The 22,961-nt window shown below is 39.8% G+C and overlaps 2 protein-coding genes across 2 annotated transcripts; both read right to left on the reverse strand.

Annotated features, from left to right (window-relative positions):
* Nucleotides 1–1,210: 1,210 nt before the first annotated feature.
* LOC116521726 (vomeronasal type-2 receptor 26-like) lies at nt 1,211–9,223 on the reverse strand. The gene is made up of 6 exons (XM_032236387.1): nt 9,075–9,223; nt 7,190–7,364; nt 5,714–6,568; nt 4,515–4,742; nt 3,184–3,310; nt 1,211–2,118 (listed from the first exon to the last, which is right to left on the reverse strand). The coding sequence occupies exons 1-6, from the start codon at nt 9,221–9,223 to the stop codon at nt 1,211–1,213; spliced, it is 2,442 nt and encodes an 813-aa protein (XP_032092278.1).
* A 3,963-nt stretch (nt 9,224–13,186) lies between these two features.
* On the reverse strand, nt 13,187–14,626 carry LOC116521727 (vomeronasal type-2 receptor 26-like). Its single transcript, XM_032236388.1, has 2 exons — nt 14,620–14,626; nt 13,187–14,139 (listed from the first exon to the last, which is right to left on the reverse strand). The coding sequence occupies exons 1-2, from the start codon at nt 14,624–14,626 to the stop codon at nt 13,187–13,189; spliced, it is 960 nt and encodes a 319-aa protein (XP_032092279.1).
* Nucleotides 14,627–22,961: the final 8,335 nt, after the last annotated feature.

Consider the following 22,961-nt stretch of genomic DNA (forward strand, 5'->3'; position numbering starts at 1 on the left):
TTATTTTAACACATACGCTTAAAAGCCCAATTGGGCTTATTATCCGGGGAGGTCTTATTTTCAGGGAAACAGGGTAGAAAATATAAAATTGTCTTTAAAAAAAAAGCTCATTACAATTGGGCTTTAAGAAATAAAGGAATGTCAAAATAAATGCAATTGAGGTGTGGACATGAACAATAAATAAAAACTTATAAGAATTTGTGAGTATTTTTAAAAATACACTGTTATTCCCAACATTTCACAGGAAAACAGGGTGAATTCAAGATCATTCTTCTTAATGAATACAAGGCAATGCAATGAATTTCCATTCACAGATGTGATGTACAGAAAATTCTTAAATGGAGCATTATAATAATGATTATACATAGTATTTATACAAATATTGTCATAGCTGTTGACTTAATGCATAAGGGATATAGCATACTAACAATTAAACAACATAATTAATTGTGATCTAATAGATTTATTATAGTCCATCTGAACACAGAGAATTTAATTTCCATTTAATAGCTTGCCACAAATAATGTCTGCAGTGAAACAGTTCTATTGAAGATGTGGAGGAAAAGAGACAGATTAAGAGGAAGAGTTGTCTCCTTTGATAAAGGAGTAAAGTATGAGATCCTTTCCCATTCATGCACACTGTTGCAATCATTGACATTCTGTTTTGATGTATGTGTGAAGGAAGGGAAAACATGTGAATCCAATTTTAAAAAATACACTGGCGTTTTATAGAGCATTAGTTGATAACCCAGCGTTGCCCGGGTATTTATTTATAGGGTGAAAATATCCAGACCAAACATAATTTCTAACATTGAATTTTCCTCCTTACCAGAGGGAGTCCCCTTGTGGAGTACTGTGAAGCTGTTACCATGGCAACTCCACTGCGCTGCACAGAAAAAGCCATTTTACAGCAGTACATGTGTACATACATACATACGTACATATATACATACATACACACACACACACATGTGTGTATGTGTGTGTGTGTGGTGGTGGTGGTGGTGGTGATTGTTGTTGTTGTTGTTCTTGTTGTTGTTCTTACTATCACTACTACTACTACTACTACTACTACTACTACTACTACTACTACTACACTTAATTCCAGCCATTATGTTTTGAAAAGCTTTTAAGGTAACTATCAATGCAACTTTAGAGTGGTTTTGTCACTCATCTAAATCCCATTGCATAACAGACTGATTTCTATAAATCATTTCATGAGAGTTTTTTGCATGAGTTGTTGCCTGTTATTCAGCTCAGGTCTTATCAAGATGATGTAAACTTTGGGGAAGAAAATGAGGGTCAGTAATCCAGCACTTGAGGCTAAGATAGAGAAGATCTCCACAGCCACCATGTATTTCCCTTTGGTGCTCTGGTAGGCTGGAACAAAAGAGATCCAGACACTGCAAAAGAGAAGCATGCTGAGGGTGATAAATTTGGCTTCATTGAAACTGTCTGGGAGGTTCCTGCCAAGGAAAGCCACTGTAAAGCTGATCATGGCCAAGAGGCCAATGAAGCCCAGGACACAATAAAACATGGCAGTGGAGCCTTCATTGCATTCCAGGACTATTTCTGTAGGTAGAGAGTGCATGTCAAGATCTGGGAAGGGGGCGGAGTTCACCAACCACACAGTGCAAAGAGTAGTTTGAACAATAGAGCAGGAAGGCACCATAAAGAGGGCCAACTTGTTCCCTACCCATGACCTCATCTTAGAATCTGGCCTAGTAGCCATGAAAGCTAGGACCACAATGAGGGTTTTGGCCACCACACAAGAAACCGCCACAGAGAAGATGATGCCAAAAGCAGTTTGGCGAAAGAGACAGGTTACCTTCTGAGGATGACCAATGAAAAGCAAAGGGCAGAGAAAGGAAAGCAGAAGGGAGACTAAAAGGGTGTAGCTGAGGCCCTGGTTGTTGGCCTTGACGATAGGTGTATTCTTGTGTTGGACAAAGACTGCAAGGATCAGAGCTGTGATGGAGGAAAATAAAAGCACAACAATGGCCAAGGTGATCCCCAAAGGTTCTTGGAAAGATAGGAAGCTGATCTCTTTTGGAATGCACTGGTCCTGGGATTTGCTGGGATAGTGATCCTCTGGACACTGGTAACAGGAATCCATGTCTGAAAAGAAAAGTAAAGTCTCTTTGGCACAGAACAACACAAAGAAGTAGGCCAGGATTAGAAGACAAGGAGAAATCTGGCCCATAGAAGCACTGGAAGTGGACATGACTAAATGGATAACATCATCATCATTATTCCCAAGTGCTTTCTTGAGACATAATTCAGAGGCCAATACCCATTTCTTTGTTTATTTACTTTTCATTCATTAGGCTTATGTTCCACTTTTCCTTAAGATGTTCTAGGCAACACACCTAGTCCTCTGTTGTTTTGCTTTCTCTACAAAAACAAGCTGGTGGGAAACGTTGAATTGAGAGAATGACCGGACCAAAGTCAAAGTGTAAATTCGTGATAAATTGTGGAGAAACCTATGTGAGCTCAGTCACAAAAACAAACACATATTATTCTTTTTAGAACTCTTCCTCAAGTACTATGAGTCTCCGCACATTAAGGATGTTTTAAAAGAAGGTGGACTAAGCCAGTTTTAAAAGAACGTGGACTAAAAACTGTTCTACCAATTTGAATGAAAAGGGGAATGTTTTGTTCTCTTCCAAACCCTGCACTTTTCTTTAACTCTCACCCTGTTGTGTGAAATCTCTACATGTAGAGCATTACAAATGTGTATGGTTCCTATGGAATCTATGGAAATACAAAATCAAAGATCCGTAACTTGAAAAATCCCTGCATTGTCTTCCTTTTGAGCACTTCACCATTTGTGCATTTTATAACATCCCCTGGTGGGGAGGAGGGAGATTCCAGCTATTTCCCATATTAATGGAAAATATGAATCCCAGTGTTTAGATCTCTAGTCTGGATAAAAAATTAAGCCTAACACTTGGCCCCAGAGGAATCAATCAAAACAAGCAAATGATGAAAAGAATGATGCAGTGCAAACACTATCACTGTAGGTGTGGAATGACATCACCAACACATAAATTAAAAAAAAACAACGGTCAGAGCTTGTGTCACATGCACAGGCCTATTTTATTCAGCCTCCTTTTTATCCAAAGAATTGTAATACCACTCCCATCACCAATGGATTAAAATTCGCTAGGCATTGTGCCTTACCTGTCCAGTTTGACACTTTTCCTTCTGGGCATGGAAAACAATCATAACAACAAAATGGCTTCCCTTCCTTTTTAGTCTTGCTGTGACCTTTACGGCAGGGTTTGTTGCACAAAGAACGAGGCTGTACCTGTGTGCAATGGGAAGTCACAATTGCTTTAATTCTTCGAAAAACCTACTGAACAAATGGGTAATGTACAATATATTAATCTTGGACTGAAGCTGGTATAGCCATATAGCTTTACTAGCTGAATACCCATGCTCCACTATGAAAATATGTAATCCGGCTTGATAAATTGACACTTACAGCTTGAAAATTAATGAGTAGTTATGATCAGCCACTCCTCTCTCCCTTCTCTCCCTCAGGCTTGCCCTACAGAAGCCCCCCCATCCTATCCCCTTCTATCCCTCAGGCTTGCCCCACAGAAGCCTTTCCTATCTTATCTCCTCTGCCTCAGGTCCTCTCCAAACTCTAAACCAACAGACTGCATGAGTCACATGCTGGCCACACCCAAGCGCCAGTTTGAACATAAATATTTTCAGGTGGGGAGGGGGGAGTAAAAATCCTTAGCATCAGAGTATGTTAATAATAATATAACAAATACTAATGATCTGATGGTCATTACAAACAATCCTTTCTAAGCGAGCACCTAGAAGCCAAGAGGAACATACATGCCACATTTCAAGTTTATAGGCTTTATGGTTCTGGAGATTTAGTGATCTGGCATGAGTGGCTACTAAGTAAAGGTAAAGTTTCCCCTCACACATATGTTTTAGTTGTTCTCAACTGTAGGGGGTGGTGCTCCTCTCCATTTCAGAGCTGAAGAGCCAATGCTGTCTGAAGATGTCTCCATGGTCATGTGGCCGGCATGACTTAACGCTGAAGGCGCATGGAACACTGTTACCATCCCACCAAAGTGGTCCCTATTTTTCTACTTGCATTTTTATGTGCTTTCAAACTGCTATGTTTTCAGAAGCTGGGACAAGTAATGGAAGCTCACTCCACTACCCAGTGCCAGGGATATGAACCACCGAACTGCTGACCTTTCTGATCGACAAGCTCAGCATCTTAGCCACTGAGCCACAGCGTCCCTTTCATGGCTACTAGAGATAAATATATAATCAAAAATGGACACCCCCTGAAAAGATGATCTCACCCTCAGGATCCTCAGTCATTAAACTATTTAGAATCTTTCAAATCAATTTTGATTCTATAGTTATTTGGAATAAGCATCAACTAACTGACTTAATGCAATATGGTTACTTTACTATTTATATTCTGAACAGAGCAGAGAAAATAATGACATAGGCTGCAGACTATAGAAAGAACATACCCGGTTAAATCTCCTTGGCCATCTGATGGCATCAAGATAAAGACTGAAAGTCTGGTCTTTGGGAGCTCTGTGATCAAATGTTCCCACTTTGACTCGATGTAATGTTAGATTTGGGAATGTGATCCAATTAATAATATCAAATCCTGCTTCCAGGTTCCCATTTTGATCAAAAGAAATCATCTGCCCAACACTATTGTTAAATGAGACTTTTCTGAGATAAGAGTGGAACTAAAAAGAAAGTGGGGGAAAAAGTAATAAAGCTATGCAAATATAATGCAAACAATATAACAGAAAGTGAGACTATTTCATAGGATTGAATTATAATGTCTACATACTATCAATTTTCCTAATTAAAAATATAGCTAAGCAGATGTTTATTATTACTGCTAATAATATGTCAATAATTTAAACTTGAAGTCAAACCAAGTGAGGAGGAGAAGGAGGAGATGGAGGAAGAGGGTAGGAGAAGGAGAAGGGGGAGGATGAGGAGGAGGAGAAGGAGGAGGAGGAGGAGGAGAAGAAGAAGAAGAAGAAGAAGAGGAGGAGGAGGAGGAGGAGGAGGAGGAGGAGGAGGAGGAGGAGGAGGAGGAGGAGGAGGAGGAGGAGGAGGAGGAGGAGATGGGGAGAATATAAAGCATCAAGACACCATAACTAACTTGAATTAAAAGAACTGAGCAAAAAGGCAAACCAAGATTCTTATATTATATATCAGTAGTCCTAACCCTCTACTATAACTATAAGGGTTAGAATTCTCATAAAAATTATCTCTGTTCCTATTATCTTTTTTGCAATTATTTAAACAGGAGCATCCTATGCAATATGACATCATTATATATTAGCGGTTTTGGCAATCTCATGTGAGGGGAATTCATTGGAGAAAGCAATTCTATTTGGGGGAGTTAGAGGTAAAAGGAAACCCACCACCAAAGAACATGATAGCCAGACACCATCAAAGCTGACATCAACAAGACAATATAAAAACTGAGAAAGTAGTTCAAGATTGGAAGATGTTGAAAAGTCTGACCCATAGAATTTGTCAAGAGTTTGACACAACTGAATGGATAACATCATCATCATCATGTAATAGATAATTATATTAATTTTATAAACTGAAGAATTCAGTGTATGTAGACAAACATTCCTGAGACTGGGAAACTAACATGCCAATTTTCTTTGTATTTGTGATTTTAAAACATTACCTGCCAAAGCATTGAATTCAGAACATTCTTTAGTCCTTCCTCTGATATAGTTCTGTGCTTGAGCATTGATGAACTCATGGATTTCAAAGCATGAGCCACAGCATAAACTGCATTGTAGATGCTATAGCTATGGGGAGTTATGCTCATGTCAAAAACAGACCTAGGAAGAGTTTCCAGTTTCTCCTCCCCACTGCAGTGAGTCCAAACATTGTCCTCTAAGGTTGTTGGGAAGGAACAATCAAATGCCTGTCTCCAAAAGTCCTTAATAAAGCCATCTCTGGTTTCCACATTAGGGTTTCTCCTCTGAAGAAAATTTTGGAAACCTACCACCTCGTCTGACTGGATTGCAAAGGCTAAGGAACCATGAAGGATATCTAGATCCCAAGATTGTTGAAAGGGAACAGAAGTGAATTCTATCTGTGCCATCATCACCCAGACTTTACCCGTCTTCATTTGTTTGTCTTCAACTTCCAAAATTCTGGGAAACATTCTCAGAAAGATTGTAGTGTGAATTTCACTATGTAAAATCACAACACTGGCAATGCTATCACTTATCAAGACATACAGTTTGACCCATGATTCCATCATTTCATGAATGCCAGTTTTGAAATACACAGTTGGGAATGGTTCTATAAAGTCAAAGCAGATACCACTTTGAGAAAACCTGGGAAGTTCCTTCTGCATAAACCTGAGGCCATTGTCATCCTGTACAAAAATGACACCAATCCAGGTCCATCTGAAAAGCAAAAGAAGTTGAAGTATCCCTGTATATTGTTGGATTCTGTTAGGGAGCATCCATTGGAAGAAGGCTTGTTGGGATGGGTCATTAATCACAGGAGAAGATCCATATCCAAGCTATTTTAAAAAAAGGAAAGACTAAGTAGGTGGGGGTTGTGTAGGCAAACTTTTATTGTCTGAAGTTTGAATATCCATCTCATATTTTGGGAAAGAATGGAAGAAGATGAAAAGTTATGGGAAATAAGTCCTGTTAAGGATGGAGCTAAACTTTTCTCTATTTTCCAAGAGTAAATGGAAGTTTGGTCTTGTCATTTGTTCAGATAGGCAACCACCTATCTGAAATGGTATAGGGCAGTGATGGCTAACCTTTTTGCGAGATCCAATCTGGATTGATCACCAGGACTAGAGATTTAGTCTTCTGATATTCTAGACTCATTCTGGAGCCATCTTCAGGGAATGTCTTTGTGGCAGAATATATCTACATCCCTGCGGATGGGCCACAGCACAAATCCGAAAGCTCAGAAGACTAAACCTCCGGTCCTGATGACTGATTCAGTTTGGAACTAACTATGCCCCTTTCCTCAGAACTCCAGGAGAGATGCTGTGAAATGCTAATTCAAACTTTTAAAAATTTCTGGGTCAGGATTCATGTTTAATGCATGGCATAAACATTTCCTTTAGAATGATGCCGATTTCTTTGTCCCAAATTAATAAAAAAGCTCAGGGTGTCTACCTTACCTGTGGTATCTTGTAGATGCTCAGAGTGGTGGCCATGAAAAGACATGCTTTGGAGTCAGGTCCTCCAATCACAGCCACTGTAGTACTTTGGACATCACATTTATAGTTTGGGATGAACTTGCCCCAAGTAGAGAGGAACTCCAGTGAAGCCAGGTAAGTTAAGCTTCCAGTGAAGAAGACATCATAAATGTTGAAACCTAGGGAGATGTTGTACAACACCTGAGGATCTTTGTTGATTTCTTTCACCGCAAAGACAAGAGCCAAGATGTGCTGGTAGGTCTGAGTCAAAAATCTGTAATGAGATTTAACGCCTCTACTTAAGAAGTTTAAGGCTTGCTAAATTCATATTCCCTTAATATAAAGGTATTGTATTTTGTAATATTACAGAATCATAAGATATCCAGGGAACATCATGATGAAACTCAGGCACAGGTTATCAACTATTTTCAATTGAAAAAGATGGGATCCACCCAAACTCACATTGTTTTGGAAGACCACCCCTGGACTTTCTAAGATTCCCTGCACATACATGCTTGTTGTTTCCAGTTCTAGGGGTGTTACTCATCTCCGTTTCCAAGCTGAAGAGCCAGTGCTGTCCGAAAACATCTCTGTGGCCATGTGGCTGGCATGATTAAATGCCGAAGGCACATGGAGCACTGTTACCATCTCACTAAAGTTGTCCCTCTTTTTCTACTCGTATTTTTTTATGTGCTTCCGAACTGCTAGGTTGGCAGAAGCCAGGACAAGTAACAAGAGCTCACTCTGTTACATGGTGCTCAAGATTCAAACCACTGAACTGCCGACATTCTGATCAACAATCTCAGTGTCTTAGCCACTTAGCCAGCGTGTCCCTTTGACGTTCTAAAGCACCATATCGAAACCTAGCATAGACCTATTTCACAATGTAGCATAAAAATGCATACATTTCAGTGAGTTGCTTTTAAATCTCCATCTAACTATCTCTGTCTAGATGTTGATTCCAAAAATGCACGTCAATGTTACTTTTCATTTTTAAGAGAGCATGCGTGAGAGAAAATAAGAAGTGACCTTGGGTATGAATGGAAAGAATTCCACCAATCACCTATCTTAGCAGGAAATTGGGATTAGCCATGGACTGCACGCCCTACTTCTATAGATAAGACTTCCATTAGTTCGACATCCTCATTTTGAAAGTTGATTTTCCCATTATTCCAGCCATCTGTCAAGAATGCCACTTGGTGGCAAATTCATCTTCTGCCACACCGTACATTCAAATACCATCCTGATATTCTTCAAGATTATTTTATTGATTTATATTTTTAATAGCTTTCAGTTGTCTTTCAATTCACAGTTCTTAATGAAAGATGGAATGATTTTATAATGGAAATCTTATATATTATGGTTTTCATCATGATTTATAATTTGCCACTTGGTTGTTTGTATATATACTAAGAGTTTATGTGCTGGAGACAAATTCCTTGGGTGTCCAATCACACTTGACCAATCAAGAATATACAAATAAAGAATATTCCAAATAAGTTAGTATCAATCTTACTTAGATGTTCAGGAAAATAAAAAGGAACAATTATCTTAAAATGTATTGCAAGGTATAGAAGAAGTATAATGAGAATAATAGTAATATGTCACAAAGAATTGGGGAGGTGGAACGAGCCTCAGTAATGTTCACCATAGAAAATTTAACTTATCATCCTTCTTGGGAACATAATGTAAAGTGATGAGTTATGTGTTCACTTTTGCCTAGAGTTTCTTCCACTGAATGAATATTATAGGTCATGGAAGCTTAAAGGATAGTATGTCCCTCAGTTTTAATTTAATCGAAAAACCATGGATACAGATCTAAGAAAACACTTATCACCTGAACTGTTTGATTAAGGCACCAATTGCTTACATGAGATCATCAAGGACTTCAGAAGAAGGATGCCTTTCAAATTTGAGAGGATTGGAAAACATGAAGCTTTGTGAACTAATGCCAGCTATGATGACATCTCCTGACTGATAATATTTATGGTTGATTTTCGGTGTGTCACTGTTCATGCATTTAGCAACTGGAGTATCACATGATGTCCAAGGAAGCAGTATGAAAATCCAGGGAATAAAGTTCATAATCTTGAATTTACATCTTCTTCTTAACATTAAGTCATCTGTGTTTTTTTCCCCAGTCATTCAAGTGTTGGGAAGTCTTCCACTTCATTCATAGGTTCAGAGCTCCCGATTGCTTTAAAATCCTTGTGCCAAATGTTCCAGCATCGATTAAGAAGAATCACCAATCTTGATTTTGTTTTGCTAGACACTACCAGAAAATCCCTTGCCACCTGGAGGAGTTTTTCAAGTAATCAGCATAAATTGGATAATTATGGAGAATTTAAATATCTGCTTATCGTTTGAAGTTTTTTTTTCGTGTAGCAGAAGAAAATCATTTTCTAACCTATCCCAAATTTGCTCTTTTCAAGAGGCAACTGGACTTTCTAGTTTTCTTTGAAGATGTTTACCTTCTTATCCAAGAAGCTTCTTCAGCTCAGCCCAAGACCTGAAGAACCTTCTTGGATGAGAAGCGAAATGTCTTAAGAAAAACCCGGAAATTTCAGCTGCCTCTTGAAAAGGCACCTTGGGGACAACCATGACCTAGATGACTGAGAATCTCCATAGATATTGCCAACCTATTATTTCAACAAAACTTTGCTGTTTTTTAAAAAAAGTTTCAAAAGAATCAATGTTCTAAAATAAGGGTTAAGAGTATTTAGCAGGAGTATTTCCAGGTGGAGTCAAAGCCGTGACCCGACAAATGCGCAAACGACAAAAGCGCGCCGACAAAACTGCGGGGCTAAAACCGCAATGTCATCAATGCACCGACAACAGCGCGCCGACAACAGCGCATCGACAGAAGCGTGATTTAAGTTAAGGTAAGGGTTAGGGTTAGGGTTAGGGTTAGGTTTAGGGTTAGGGTTAGGTTTAGGTTTAGGTTTAGGTTTAGGGTTAGGTTTAGGGTTAGGGTTAGGGTTAGGGTTAGGGTTAGGGTTAGGGTTAGGGTTAGGGTTAGGGTTAGGGTTAGGGTTAGGGTTAGGGTTAGGGTTAGGGTTAGGGTTACGGCGCGCTTCAGCGCTCATTCGTTGGCATGCTTTAGAACTCGCGGTTTTGTCACCGCGGTTTAGTCAGGCGCGCTTTTGTTGTTCACGCATTTGTGGTGGAACCGTCAAAGCAGGCAAGATGAAAAAAAAAGAATGTTGCAAGCAAGGATGGCATCCTACTGGTTTAACAACCAGTTCGCTGAGCATGCGCACCTAACGCGCACTGTGCACACATGTGCAGTTGACAGTAAAGCAGCTGAGGCACCGCAATCCACTCTGCTTTCCCAGTCTCAAAAACAAGGAAATAAAGGAAAGTATAACCCAGGGCAGGCAGGCAGGCCCATCTGAAGGTTGGCGCGAACGGTTCGCTCTCAGCAGATCTTCAGAGCCATCGGTATGCCCGAACTGGGCCAAACCGGTAGTATCCCACCCCTGGTTGCAAGGAAGCTCAAACCCTTTGGCGCTTGTTTTGAGGTATCATGTTTGCTATTCATATATTTATTTCAGGTGAGTTTGTGGGGTTCCAATGCAGATTTGAGCCACTAATCTTCAGAATTTTTCTATATTTTAAAATCTTTGCTGAAGTATGATAACCCATCGATATTTTTTTACATGAATTCACCCAACCCTATAACCAGGAATATCAATTAACTGAGGGTTGCAAAGTTTAGTCATTTGGATATGGAAACAGTCATTTAGATAACATTGGGTGGTGCAAGGGTAGGATCCTACCGGCTTCACCTGAAGAAATGTGTGTGTATTTCTTTCTTTTCCTTAATTGTAAGTGTTAGCTCATCCATTTCTGCACATTCTAATATATTTTTTTAATCACATTGTCTCACTTTTGAATAGCAAAACATCTTTTAGTAGTGTGCTTGGATTTTGCCTTTCTTCGGCTATGGAGTTTAGCTGTTCTTTGAGAGGGGAAGTAGAAGTTTCTACTTCTATTTGATAATCACCTTTGTGTAATTATGAATTATTTGCAATACTGTAGAAGGAAACATCTTGACTGCATATTTCAATAGTTTTTTTTTCCTTTTTCATTTAACATACCTAAGGGTATTTTAGGGTACCGTATTTTTTGGAGTATAAGAAGCACCAGAATATAAGACGCACCAAGATTTTGAAGAGGCATATTTTTAAAAAATGTTTTTGCACTTTGCAGACCTCTCAAAAACGGCCCATTTTTCACCAAAATTGGCCCATTTCCCCCCCCCAAAAGGGCATGAATAGCCTTTAGTAGGCTGTAGAATGCTCCTGAGGGCTGCCCCCCCAAACAAACAAAAATCTGCCCATTGTTTGCAAAAACAGGCCTGTTTTTGTCAAAAAAAAAAAAGAGGCATGCATAACCTTTAGGAGGCTTATACAGTGCTCCTGGGGCCTGAGGGGGGCAGAATTGAGCTAAAAACGGCCCATTTTCCAATCATTTCTGCCCTCCCCAGCCCCCATGAGCACTCTGAAAGCCTCCTAAAGGCTATGCAGGGCTGTTTTGGTGTAGGGGGCAGGGTTTTGGGAGGCAAAAAATGCTGTATTCAGTGTATAAGATGCACCTGGATTTTCAGCCTCTTTTTTGAGGTAAAAAGGTGCATCTTATGCTCCGAAAAACACGGGAATTCTTTTGAGGATATCTACTTCATAATGTACCAGTTATGCTCCTTCCTGGAAATTTTTGAAAGATTGAAGATCCTTCATGCAGTCACTCATGCCCTTGATGTTTCAAGATTTGACTACTGCTATGCACTCTATACGGAGCGGCTCTTGAAGATGCTCTCCTTAACGTCTCCAAATGCAGTGGTATAAGCAATGATGAACATGCCCTCCCCATATGTTCCCATGAGACATCTGCTTCATGAGTTGCACTAATTATCAGTTTTCTTCATGATGTGATTAAAGGTCCTGATTTCTACATATAGAGATGTACATGGTATGGGACCTGAGAAACAGGGATTGCTTGTTTCCCGTAGCATTTGTCTAGCCAGTTCCTTCAATAAAAGAATGAGATTTTGGGATCATCATTTATTTCCACTAGGTTTTTTTTAAATATGTGCCATTTTTGTTCTCTGTGTGTTTTTCTTCTTGCTTATAAGCTACCTAGGGCCACTTGAAGCATGCAGCATATAAATTAAATTACACATACATGCACATGCATGCACACAGAGAGACCCACAGATATCAGTGGATTGGATTCGGTCAGAATACCAATAAGGCAGCATGGGATCAAAATCTCCCATATACATCCCTAAGAGTTGGCCTTCAGGCCTTTAAATTTTTGAGAAAATATAATTCAATGTGGGGCAGGATTGAAAAAATTGAGAACTTATACCTATGCAATAGACTACCCAACCATTTTAAATTTTTTGCTGACTACATGATGGACCTAAAAATACATAGGCCTTCAACTGAGTTCCCTTTGGTCTTTGCTACTTTCCATTGTTTTAGAGGAAATTGAAGATTTCAAACAAACCAGGAAGAGTGGACCGAGGAAAGGGCTAACCCAGTGATGGCTAACCTTTTTGTCATTATGTGCCCACACCTATAATCCAATGCATGTGCCCCACCCCCATTCATCTGCATGCAACTCCTGCACATGTGACCTCCCTGCACTCCCACTCCCCCCACACATGCACACTTTCTGCCATGCCCATTTTTTGCTTCCAGGTTGGTGCAGATGGTTTTCCAGGGCCAAAACGGGGTGCGTGGGGGTGGGAGGTGAATCTTATACATTGAGCAGGGTGGTTCAATGTTTAAAGCTATCAAAATCAGGAAGTTTGCCCATATGTTGTGATAGACTTTATAGCTATACTGATTTAATTATTAGACTATAGGCATGGTAGAATGGAAAGACATGGGAAATTGCACTTTTTATTATTAGACTAATACACAACGTTTAATTTTCAAAAGCACTTAAGGCACATGTTTTTGCTGACCACAGTCACTGATCTAAATCCCATTGTGTACAGTAAGACTGATTCCTCAGTTTATGATGGGTTTTTTTTTGCAGGAGTTGCTGCCTGTTATTCAGCTCAGGTCTTATCAAGATGATGTAAGGTTTGGGGGAGAAAACGAGAACCAATAATCCAGCACTTGAGGCTAAGATGGAGAAGATCTCCACAGCCACCGTGTATTTCCCTTTGGTGCTCTGGTAGGCTGGGACAAAAGAGATCCAGACACTGCAAAAGAGAAGCATGCTGAGAGTGATAAATTTGGCTTCATTGAAACTGTCTGGAAGATTCCTGCCAAGGAAAGCCACTGTAAAGCTGATCATGGCTAAGAGGCCAATGAAGCCCAGGACACCGTAGAACATGGCAGTGGAGCCTTCATTGCACTCCAGGACTATTTCTGTAGGCAGAGAGTCCATGTCAAGATCTGGGAAAGGAGCAGAGCTTGCCAACCACACAGTGCAAAGAGTAGTTTGAATGAAAGAACAGGAAAGCACTATAAAAAGTGCCAGCCTTTTCCCCACCCATGACCTCATCTGAGAACCCGGCCTGGTGGCCATGAAAACTCGGACCACAGTGAGGGTTTTGGCCACCACACAAGAAACCGCCACAGAGAAGATGATCCCAAAAGCAGTTTGGCGAAGGAGACAGGTTGCCCTCTGAAGCCAACCAATGAAAAGCAAAGGGCAGAGAAAGGAAAGCAGAAGGGAAACCAGGAGGGTGTAGCTGAGACCTCGGTTGTTGGCTTTCACTATGGGAGTGTCTTTGTGCTGAATGAAAACTGCGAGGATCAGGGCTGTGATAGAGGAAAATAAAAGGGCAAAAATAGTCAAAGTGATCCCCAAAGGCTCATGGAAAGATAGGAAGCTGATATCTCTTGGGATGCACTGATCGTGGGCTTTGCTGGGATAGTGATCCTCTGGACACTGGTAACAAGATTCTGAGTCTGAAAAGGTAAAGTCAAATCTCTTTATTTAGACTTTCTTAATCAAGAGAGAAAGAACACTTCAATGCATAATCTGAACTCCACAGAAAATTGCATGATTCTCAAACAATTGTGTCTTTATAAAGTACTATGCAGGACCTAACATACATTTGCTTGTTGTTCACTCAGTCAGTTTACAGTCAGTTTACATTTCTTCAGAAACTGTGGGAAAAACACTCACACTGGATCCTGGCACCCACACAAAGAAAAAGACCAATTTCAACCTGATTTCTATATGATAATGTCTGGACACGCCCACCTGGTTCCAAATTCAAATCCCATGAGATCCTTACCCATTTGATTTGAAACTTTTCCTCTTGGGCAGGGAAGGCAATTGTAACAGCAAAATGGCTTCCCTTCCTTCTTGGTCTTGCTGTAACCTTTATGGCAGGTTCATTGCACAAAGAACGAGGCTGTGCCTGGGCACAAAGAAAAGCTTACACGGCATAATCCTGAAATGTTGGCTTGATTCTGGGATAGCCACATACCATTGGTTCTAATTTAGACAATTGTGATAGTATAGTACTGTGATGGTGCCCATCATAATCTGGTTATATTTAACTTAAGCAAAATAAAACCATTACTAACTAAAGTTAAGGTAAAAGTTCCCCTCGCACAAAGATGGTTCCTATTTTTCTACTTGCAGTTTTTAAGTGCTTTAAAATTGCTAGGTTGGCAGAAACTGGGACAAGTAATGGGAGTTCACTCCATTACGCAGCGCTAGGGATTTGAACCACCAGACGGCCAACCTTTCTGATCAAAAAGCTCAGGGTCTTAGCCACTGAACCACCCTTTTACTAGTACTTTCTTTTAAATCATTAGCGTTATTATATTAGTTTTCATTAACTGCATCCTGAACTAATGAGATATATCCCAACTCTATATGGAATATACCTGGCTAAATCTCTGTGGCCACGTAATGGCATCAACATAAACCCTGAATGCTTTTTCTTCAGAACTTCTGGGATCAAATTTTCCCACTTTGACTCGATGTAGACTTAGATTGGGGGATGCAATCCAGTTGATAATATCAAATCCTGCTTCCAGGTTTCCAGTTTGATCGAATGAAATTATTTCCTCAATATTGTTGTTAAATTAGACTTTTCGTAGATAGTGGTGGAGCTATATTGGGTGTAGAGATAAGAAAAGCAATAAAGCTATAGACAAATAATTCAAATCAAACTTGAACCCCTAGTTAACCACTTTCTACCGGGAACAAACAGCACGTGCTCCCTTTCCTAAGTATGCCTAAGAAGAACAAAACGAAGGAATTACCAGGAAGTCCAATAGTTAAAGAACCAACAAAACCAATCTTTAACTCTCCTCTTGACCCCTGTGCTTCCCTTGTATTGAATAGATCATGAATTTAGATTTCCAACAAATGCAGATATGCTAAACCAAGAGTGTCAAACTCAACGCCCGTGGGTACATCTGGCCAATGGAGAGCTTAGATCTGGCCTGTGGGGCCACCCTGGAAACAGAAAAGTACTGGCCCACAGTGCCTCTATCAGCGAAAACAGGGTTCAGGATCATGCGCCGCCCACTCAAGCTCTGTTTTTGGCTGTGACAGCCTCCTGCAACCCTCTGCAAGAGGAAACAAAGCACAGGTGACCACAGGTGTCCCCCCCATGAGTGATGTTGAGCTATCTATGTCCACCATGGCCATGCCCACCTGACTCCCTCCCCCCAATGTCAACCACAACCCTGATGCGGCCCTCAATGAAATTGAGTTTGACATCCCTGTCCCAGTGGTGAAATTCAATTTTTTAAATACCAGTTCTGTGGGCATGGCTTGGTGGGTGTGGCAGGGGAAGGATACTGCAAAACCTCTATTCCCACCCCACTCTGGAGCTGGCCAGAGGTGGCATTTGCCGGTTCTCCACAGTACTTAAAATTTCCACTACCGCTTCTCCAGAACCTGTCAGAACCTGGATTTCATCCCTTCCCTGTCCTAAACTCACCATGGTAATGTACTATAAGCAATAACAACTGTGAAATGATGGAAGAAAATGGCAATGCCAGTTCTAAAACATATAAATGTCAACATCAATAGAGAATTGGCTTATGTAAATATGAAATCCTCCCTTTTGTTTGTGAAATCAGAACATTATCTGCCACAGCTGTTGATTCAAAAGCTTATTTTGTCCTTCCTCTGACATAATTCTGTGTCTGAACTTTAACAAAGTCATGCACTGCAATGCATGGGCTATAGCATAAACTGCATTGTAGACACTATAGCTATGGGGAGTTATGCTCATGTCAAAGACAGACCTAGGAGAAGCCTCTAGTTTCTCCTCCAAACTGCAGCGATTCCAAGCATTGCCCTCTTTCGAGGAAGTTAGGAAGGAACAATCAAATGCCTGTTTCCAAAAGTCCTTAATAAAACCATCTGTCACAATTAGAAAATATGAAGTTTGGAGAAAACTTCTTAAATGCAGTTCGGGCAATTTATGTACAACAAACTGCGACATTATTGGTAAATGGAGAAGAGGCGGGTGATATTGAGATTGGTAAAGGCACAAGACAAGGATGTCCGTTATCCCCCCTACTGTTTATCCTCACATTAGAACCCCTTGTTAGAATAGTGAGGAGTGAAACACAAATCAAAGGGTTACGAGCTAAAGCTCAGGAATTTAAGGTCCAGGCTTTTGCCGACGACCTTGTTTTTATTCTGGAGGATTCTATGGCTTCTGGGATACAACTTTTACATAAAATAAAGGAGTATGGTAGGATAGCGGGGCTATGTATAAATAAAGAGAAGACAAAACTATTAATTAAGCATATGACTTTGAATCAGAAAAGGGAAGTAGAAAGCCAGTTAGGGATTAACATGGCCCATAAAATACAATACTTGGGAATTTGGCTCATGGAGAGATGTTCCTCTATCAAGGTAGATAACTACATGAAATTGCTACAACAGGTATCTAAGGATATGACTAATTGGAGTGGTAAACAACTGTCTTCGATGGGCAGGATTGCGACAGTTAAGACACATGTATTACCGAAATTTTTGTTACTGTTTCAAACAGCACCAACTAAATTGGACAAAAATTTATTTAAATCTTTGGTGACAATAGTGGCTTGATTCATATGGCAAGGCAAGAAAGCACGAATTAAAGCCCAAATGTTGCAAAAATGTAAAGAACTGGGAGGCTTTGGAGTACCCAACTGGGAAGCATATTATAATGTAGCAATTATGACATGGGTGAAGGATTGGATGACATTGAGTAGAAGGCGCCTATTGGCTATAGAGGGACATGACCTCCCCCAGGGATGGCATGCCTCCCTCTGGCAAGAAAGAGATACTCCCCATAGGTACTTCATGGGACATTATATTCAAAAGATTTTGATGGGGGTCTGGGAAAAGATGAGGAAAAAATACTATCTTAGGGTTCCGTACTGGTTGACACCGTTAGAGGCCTTAACGCATCCCAGTGTATTTAATTGGACAAGAAACATAACATATAAAGACATTATGACAGAAGATGGCAACATGAAAACTAAGATGGAATTAGAGCAGCAGGGCAGGAATCTGGAATGGTGGGAATATTTACAAGTTAGAAACAGGTTTAAAAGCGATAGGGTACGGTTTGGGATCTACCCAAACCCTCAGGGGCTAGATAAGATTTTGTTTGGCGGAGATAAGAAAATGTTATCGAAGATTTATCAATTTTTGACCTGTCAAGATGTTAAAGAAGAGATGGATAAAAGCCTTCTAATAGCATGGGAGAGAAACTTTGGTTATGAGATTGAAATGGGCAAATGGTGGGATCTATGGAGTAAGACTATTAAATTTACAATATCTACAGCATTTAAAGAAAACATATACAAGATGGTTTATAGATGGCACTTCCCCCCAATGAGGTTAGCCAAAATGTTTCCTGGGTTATCTCCACTGTGTTGGAAATGTGGAAGAAGGGATGGCACATTCTATCATATTTGGTGGTCTTGTACTGAGGCCACGAAATACTGGAGAAGGATTCAAAAATGGCTTAAAGAGATTACTGGGGCAAGCACGGAATGGAAACCTGAGAATTTTTTATTAAGCATAAAACCAAAAAACATGAGTAAATCAATATGGTGTTTGAGCCTACATATAATTGTGGCCACAAGAATAACTTATGCACAATTTTGGAAATCTACTACCATACCGTTGGAAGATGCCATAAATAAAAAGATCTATGAATGTGCAGAAATGGACAGAATGACGGGTTGGCTGAGGGACAAAGGAGAAACGGAACATTATCTTAGCTGGAACCTATGGTATATGTGGGCGACAAGGAGAACAGCAGGAACTTAAAACAGGGAAAGTCAAATAGCAGTTGTTAACAATGGGAACTAAAAGTGAACATGGGTATTGTAATAGATCCCTGAATTTTGTAATGAGAAGATGCGGCTTAGAGACTAAACAATGAGGAAGGAAAAAAAGTTGGGCTGTGAATGACTGTCACCGCAGGGCGGGGAGGGGGGGGGGTTATGTTTAAAATTGTATTTGTATTTGTATGTTTTACTCTTTAAAAAAATTGTATAACTAATAAACATTACTTTAAAAAAAATAAAACCATCTCTGGTTTCCACATTAGGGTTTCTCATCTGAAGAAAATTTTGGAAATCCACCAGCTCCTGGGAGTAAATTGCAAAGGCTAGGGTACCATGAACGATATCTAGATGCCAAGATCGTTGAAAGGGAACGGAAGTGAACTCCACCTGTGCAATCATCATCCAGATTTTGCTTCTCTTCATTGGTATGTCTTCGATTTCTGAAATTCTGGGAAACATCCTCAGAAAGATCATGGTGTGAATTTCACCATGTAAGAACACAACTATGGCTGGGCTATTAATTATAAATTTGTATATTTTGACCCAGGATTCTATGATTTCATGGATGCCAGTTTTAAAATATAAGGTTGGCAATGGTTCAATAAAATCAAAACAGATGCCACGCTGGGAAAATTTGGGAAGTTTTGCACAAACCTGAGGCCATTATCATCATGTATAAAAATGACACCAATCCAAATCCACGTGAAAAGCAAAAGCAGCTGGATCATTCCTGCATACTGTTGATTAATATTAGGGAACATCCATTGGAAGAAGGCTTGCTGGGATGTGTCATTAATCACAGGAGAAGAACCATATCCAAGCTATAAAGAAAAGAAAGACTAAGTAGGTAGGGTTAGTCATTCAAAGGTCTGCAATGCTTTACAAACAGTCTGTGAAGATTCTGACAGATGTCTGCTCAAGTTGCCACAATCTTTCAGGAGAATGTTGATAAACATTCACCTTATCTCCACAGGAATGTTGCCAGAGACTTAATTGCCAAATACAGAACAAGTCCAAACTTAGATCAGAGTCAAACATCACTTTTAAAGGTTGACCTGACCAGATGAACTAATTGCTTTCTGTAAAAGCTCATGTCCCGTTCGCTCCTCTTTTATGTCTTATGGGAGGTGCCAATCATCTCCAAGCCTTACTCCTGAGTCAATCCTGTTTTCTTAATTGTTTTCACCTTCTGACAGCTCTGACATATGCTCACTGGGAACAGGCTCCCGCTGTTCTTCTGTCTCACTGATGTCAGATTCTAGAGGCAGCAAATAACTACCAGATGGCCTTGACCCCCTATGCCTCTAATACAGGGCCCTTGTCCAAGCCTTCCCCAGTCTCCAGGTTTGGCCCATGTTTGCCACGCTACAAAACAGGCAGAGTTCCAAATAGTGAGCCCCCCCCCCAAACACACCATTTTGCTTATTTTTACACACATAAACAACACTCAGATAGTCCTGGTAAAATTAGGCTCGTCACAAGAGACCATCCAGACAGAAACCCAATATTTTTTTACTGTTGCCTTTTTGTTACATATATATATATATATATATATATATATATATATATATATATATATATATATATATATATATATATATATATATATATATATATATATATATATATATATATATATGTTGTACTTGTGCTGATAAATAAATAAAGGACAAGTACAACATCAGCACAAGTACAACAAATGTAACAAAGGCAGCAGTAAAAATATTGGGTTTCTGTCGTGATGGACTCTTGTGACGAGCCGATTGACAGATGATGGAAGCAGTTAGCTTCCTCCCATAATTGGGGCATACCAGGGGTTGTGACACTATATATATATACCTTCTTCCCTGGCTTCAGCTGATAAGGAGGAGACCTGTGGCTTAATGGCTAAGACATTTGCCTAAGATGCAATACAGCACAGGTTTGAATCCCAGTAAGGGTATGGCTAGCTGATGAGAGCTAAATAGCTTGAAATAGATCTATACTAGTCTCCCTTTATTTATTTATCAGCACAAATAAAAAAGCACAAATATAACAAAGGCAACAGTAAAAATATTAGGTTTCTGTCATGATGGACTCTTGTGACGAGCCAATTGACAGATGATGGAAGCAGCTAGCTTCCTCACATAATTGGGGCTTACCAGGGGTTGTGACACTATATATATATAAGTATATATAAGAAAGTATATATATACTTTCTTCCCTGGCTTCAGCTGATAAGGAGGAGACCTGTGGCTTAATGGCTAAGACGTTCGCCTAAGATGCAATAGAGCACAGGTTTGAATCCCAGTAAGGGTATGGCTAGCTGATGAGAGCTAAATAGCTTGAAATAGATCTATACTAGTCTCCCTTTATTTATTTATCAGGACAAATAAAAAAAACACAAATATAACAAAGGCAACAGTAAAAATATTAGGTTTCTGCCATGATGGACTCTTGTGATGAGCCGATTGACAGATGATGGAAGCAGCTAGCTTCCTCACATAATTGGGGCTTACCAGGGGTTGTGAATATATATATATATATATATATATATATATATATATATATATATATATATATATATATATATGTGTGTGTGTGTGTGTGTGTGTGTGTGTGTGTGTGTGTGTGTGTGTGTGTGTGTGTGTGTGTGTGTTAGATAGATAGATATAGATAGATAGAGAGAGAGAGAGAGAGAGAGAGAGAGAGAGAGAGAGAGAGAGAGAGAGAGAGAGTGAGTGAGTTATAACCCCCGGTATGCCCAAATATGGGAGGAAGATCACTACTTCCATTCTCTGTCCTTCGGCTCGTCACAAGAGACCATCCAGACAGAAACCCAATATTTTTACTGTTGCCTTTTTGTTACATTTTGTTGTATTTGTGCTGATAAATAAATAAAGGGAGACTAGTATAGATCTATTTCAAGCTATTTAGCTCTCATCAGCTAGCCATACCCTTACTGGGAATCGAACCTGTGCTTTATTGCATCTTAGGCAGATCTGTTAACCACCAAGCCACAGAGTTCGACTCCTTAGTGCTCCTTTGGGCATACTGGGGGTTGTAACTCTAAATAGATACCTTTCACCCTGGCTTGGCTGATTAGGAGTCGAACTCTGTGGCTTCTATTCATTTCTTTCATTCACATACATGTTTATATTTATACCTGCTATCTTGTACATGTTTAATAAACTAATAAATACAAAATTGGCAGGACTGTAAACCTCTCTTTATTTTTCTTTCTTTTTTCTTTTCTTTTTTCTTTCTTTCCTTCCTTTTTTCTTTTTCCTTCTTTCCTTCCTTCCTTCCTTCCTTCCTTCCTTCCTTCCGTCTGTCCTACCTTCCTTCCTGCTTCCTGCCTTCCTGCCCATCTTGTATCCAATGATTCTGGCAGCTTATAACATAAGATTTTTGAGTTGACATCTGATATTATAGTGTGGCTGACTTACTTATTTTAAACCTTTTAAGATTTTCAAATCTTCACATTTGTTGATGGTCCCATCCAGGGGTGAAATCCAGCAGGTTATGATAGGTTCTAGAGAACTGGTAGTGTAAATTTTGAGTAGTTCGGAGAACTGGCAAATGCCACCTCTGGCTGGCCCCAGAGTGGGGTGGGAATGGACATTTTGCAGTATCCTTCCTCTGCCATGCCCTCTGAGCCATGCCCATAGAACCAGTAGTAAACAAATTTGAATTTCACCACTGGTCCCATCTCCTGTGGAGATATACCTGGTGGGACCCAGAAGAAGGACCTTCTCTATGGAGGCTCGCTCTCTGGAATATCATTCTCCCAGAGATTAGAATGCCCCCTACGCTAACTCTTTTCTTGGAGGGGCTGATAATTTGGTTCTGCCAGTGGGCCTGAGGAACCCAGGGTGGGATGGAGCCCATTAAATGGCTCATGTCATCTATTGTTGCCGGGGTGGGGGTGATTTTATTTTATTAATTTATTTGATTCTTTTTATTAGTTTTATTGTTTTAAATGAAGTTTTATATTCTAAGTTGCCATGTGCAAATAGGTGGCATTATAAATTCAATAAATAAAATAAATAATAAATAAAATAAATGCACTTCCTGGTTTAGATAACTATATGTGTGTGTGTGTGTGTTTGTGTGTGTGTGTATACACAACACAACATACACAAACAAACATATATGGATACATTGTTTGGATATTATTGAAAAAAAAGGAGATCTTTGCTGCTTCAGGAGAGCATTCTGGGATTGCCAGTTCTAAGATATTTGAGAAGCCACTAAGAGTTTATCTGCTGATAATATGGTGCTTTGAAGATGATCCAGAGCACTTTTCGGCTTCTAATTTGAAATGAGGCCCAGATTTCTCATCTAATTTAGTTAAACTTCAATTATTTCATCAAGTGTTGCCTGAAACATTTTTAGCAACATGACACAGCATTTGGGGAGGAAAATGCAGAAACCAGAATAGGAAAACTTTTCACAACTAATATTTTATTCATAAACTGACA

Source organism: Thamnophis elegans, chromosome Z (genome assembly GCF_009769535.1).
Source record: "Thamnophis elegans isolate rThaEle1 chromosome Z, rThaEle1.pri, whole genome shotgun sequence".
NCBI classification, from domain to species: domain Eukaryota; kingdom Metazoa; phylum Chordata; class Lepidosauria; order Squamata; family Colubridae; genus Thamnophis; species Thamnophis elegans.

Excerpts from the sequence above, each read along its gene's own strand:
- LOC116521726 (XM_032236387.1), bottom strand. The coding sequence starts at position 9,223 with ATGAACAGTGACACACCGAAAATCAACCATAAATATTATCAGTCAGGA. Across the intron at positions 7,365-9,074 it reads GTCCTTGATGATCTCATGTA|CTTCACTGGAAGCTTAACTT; the intron begins AGCAATTGGTGC and ends TTATGATGTCTT. Across the intron at positions 6,569-7,189 it reads GCATCTACAAGATACCACAG|CTTGGATATGGATCTTCTCC; the intron begins GTAAGGTAGACA and ends TTTTTAAAATAG.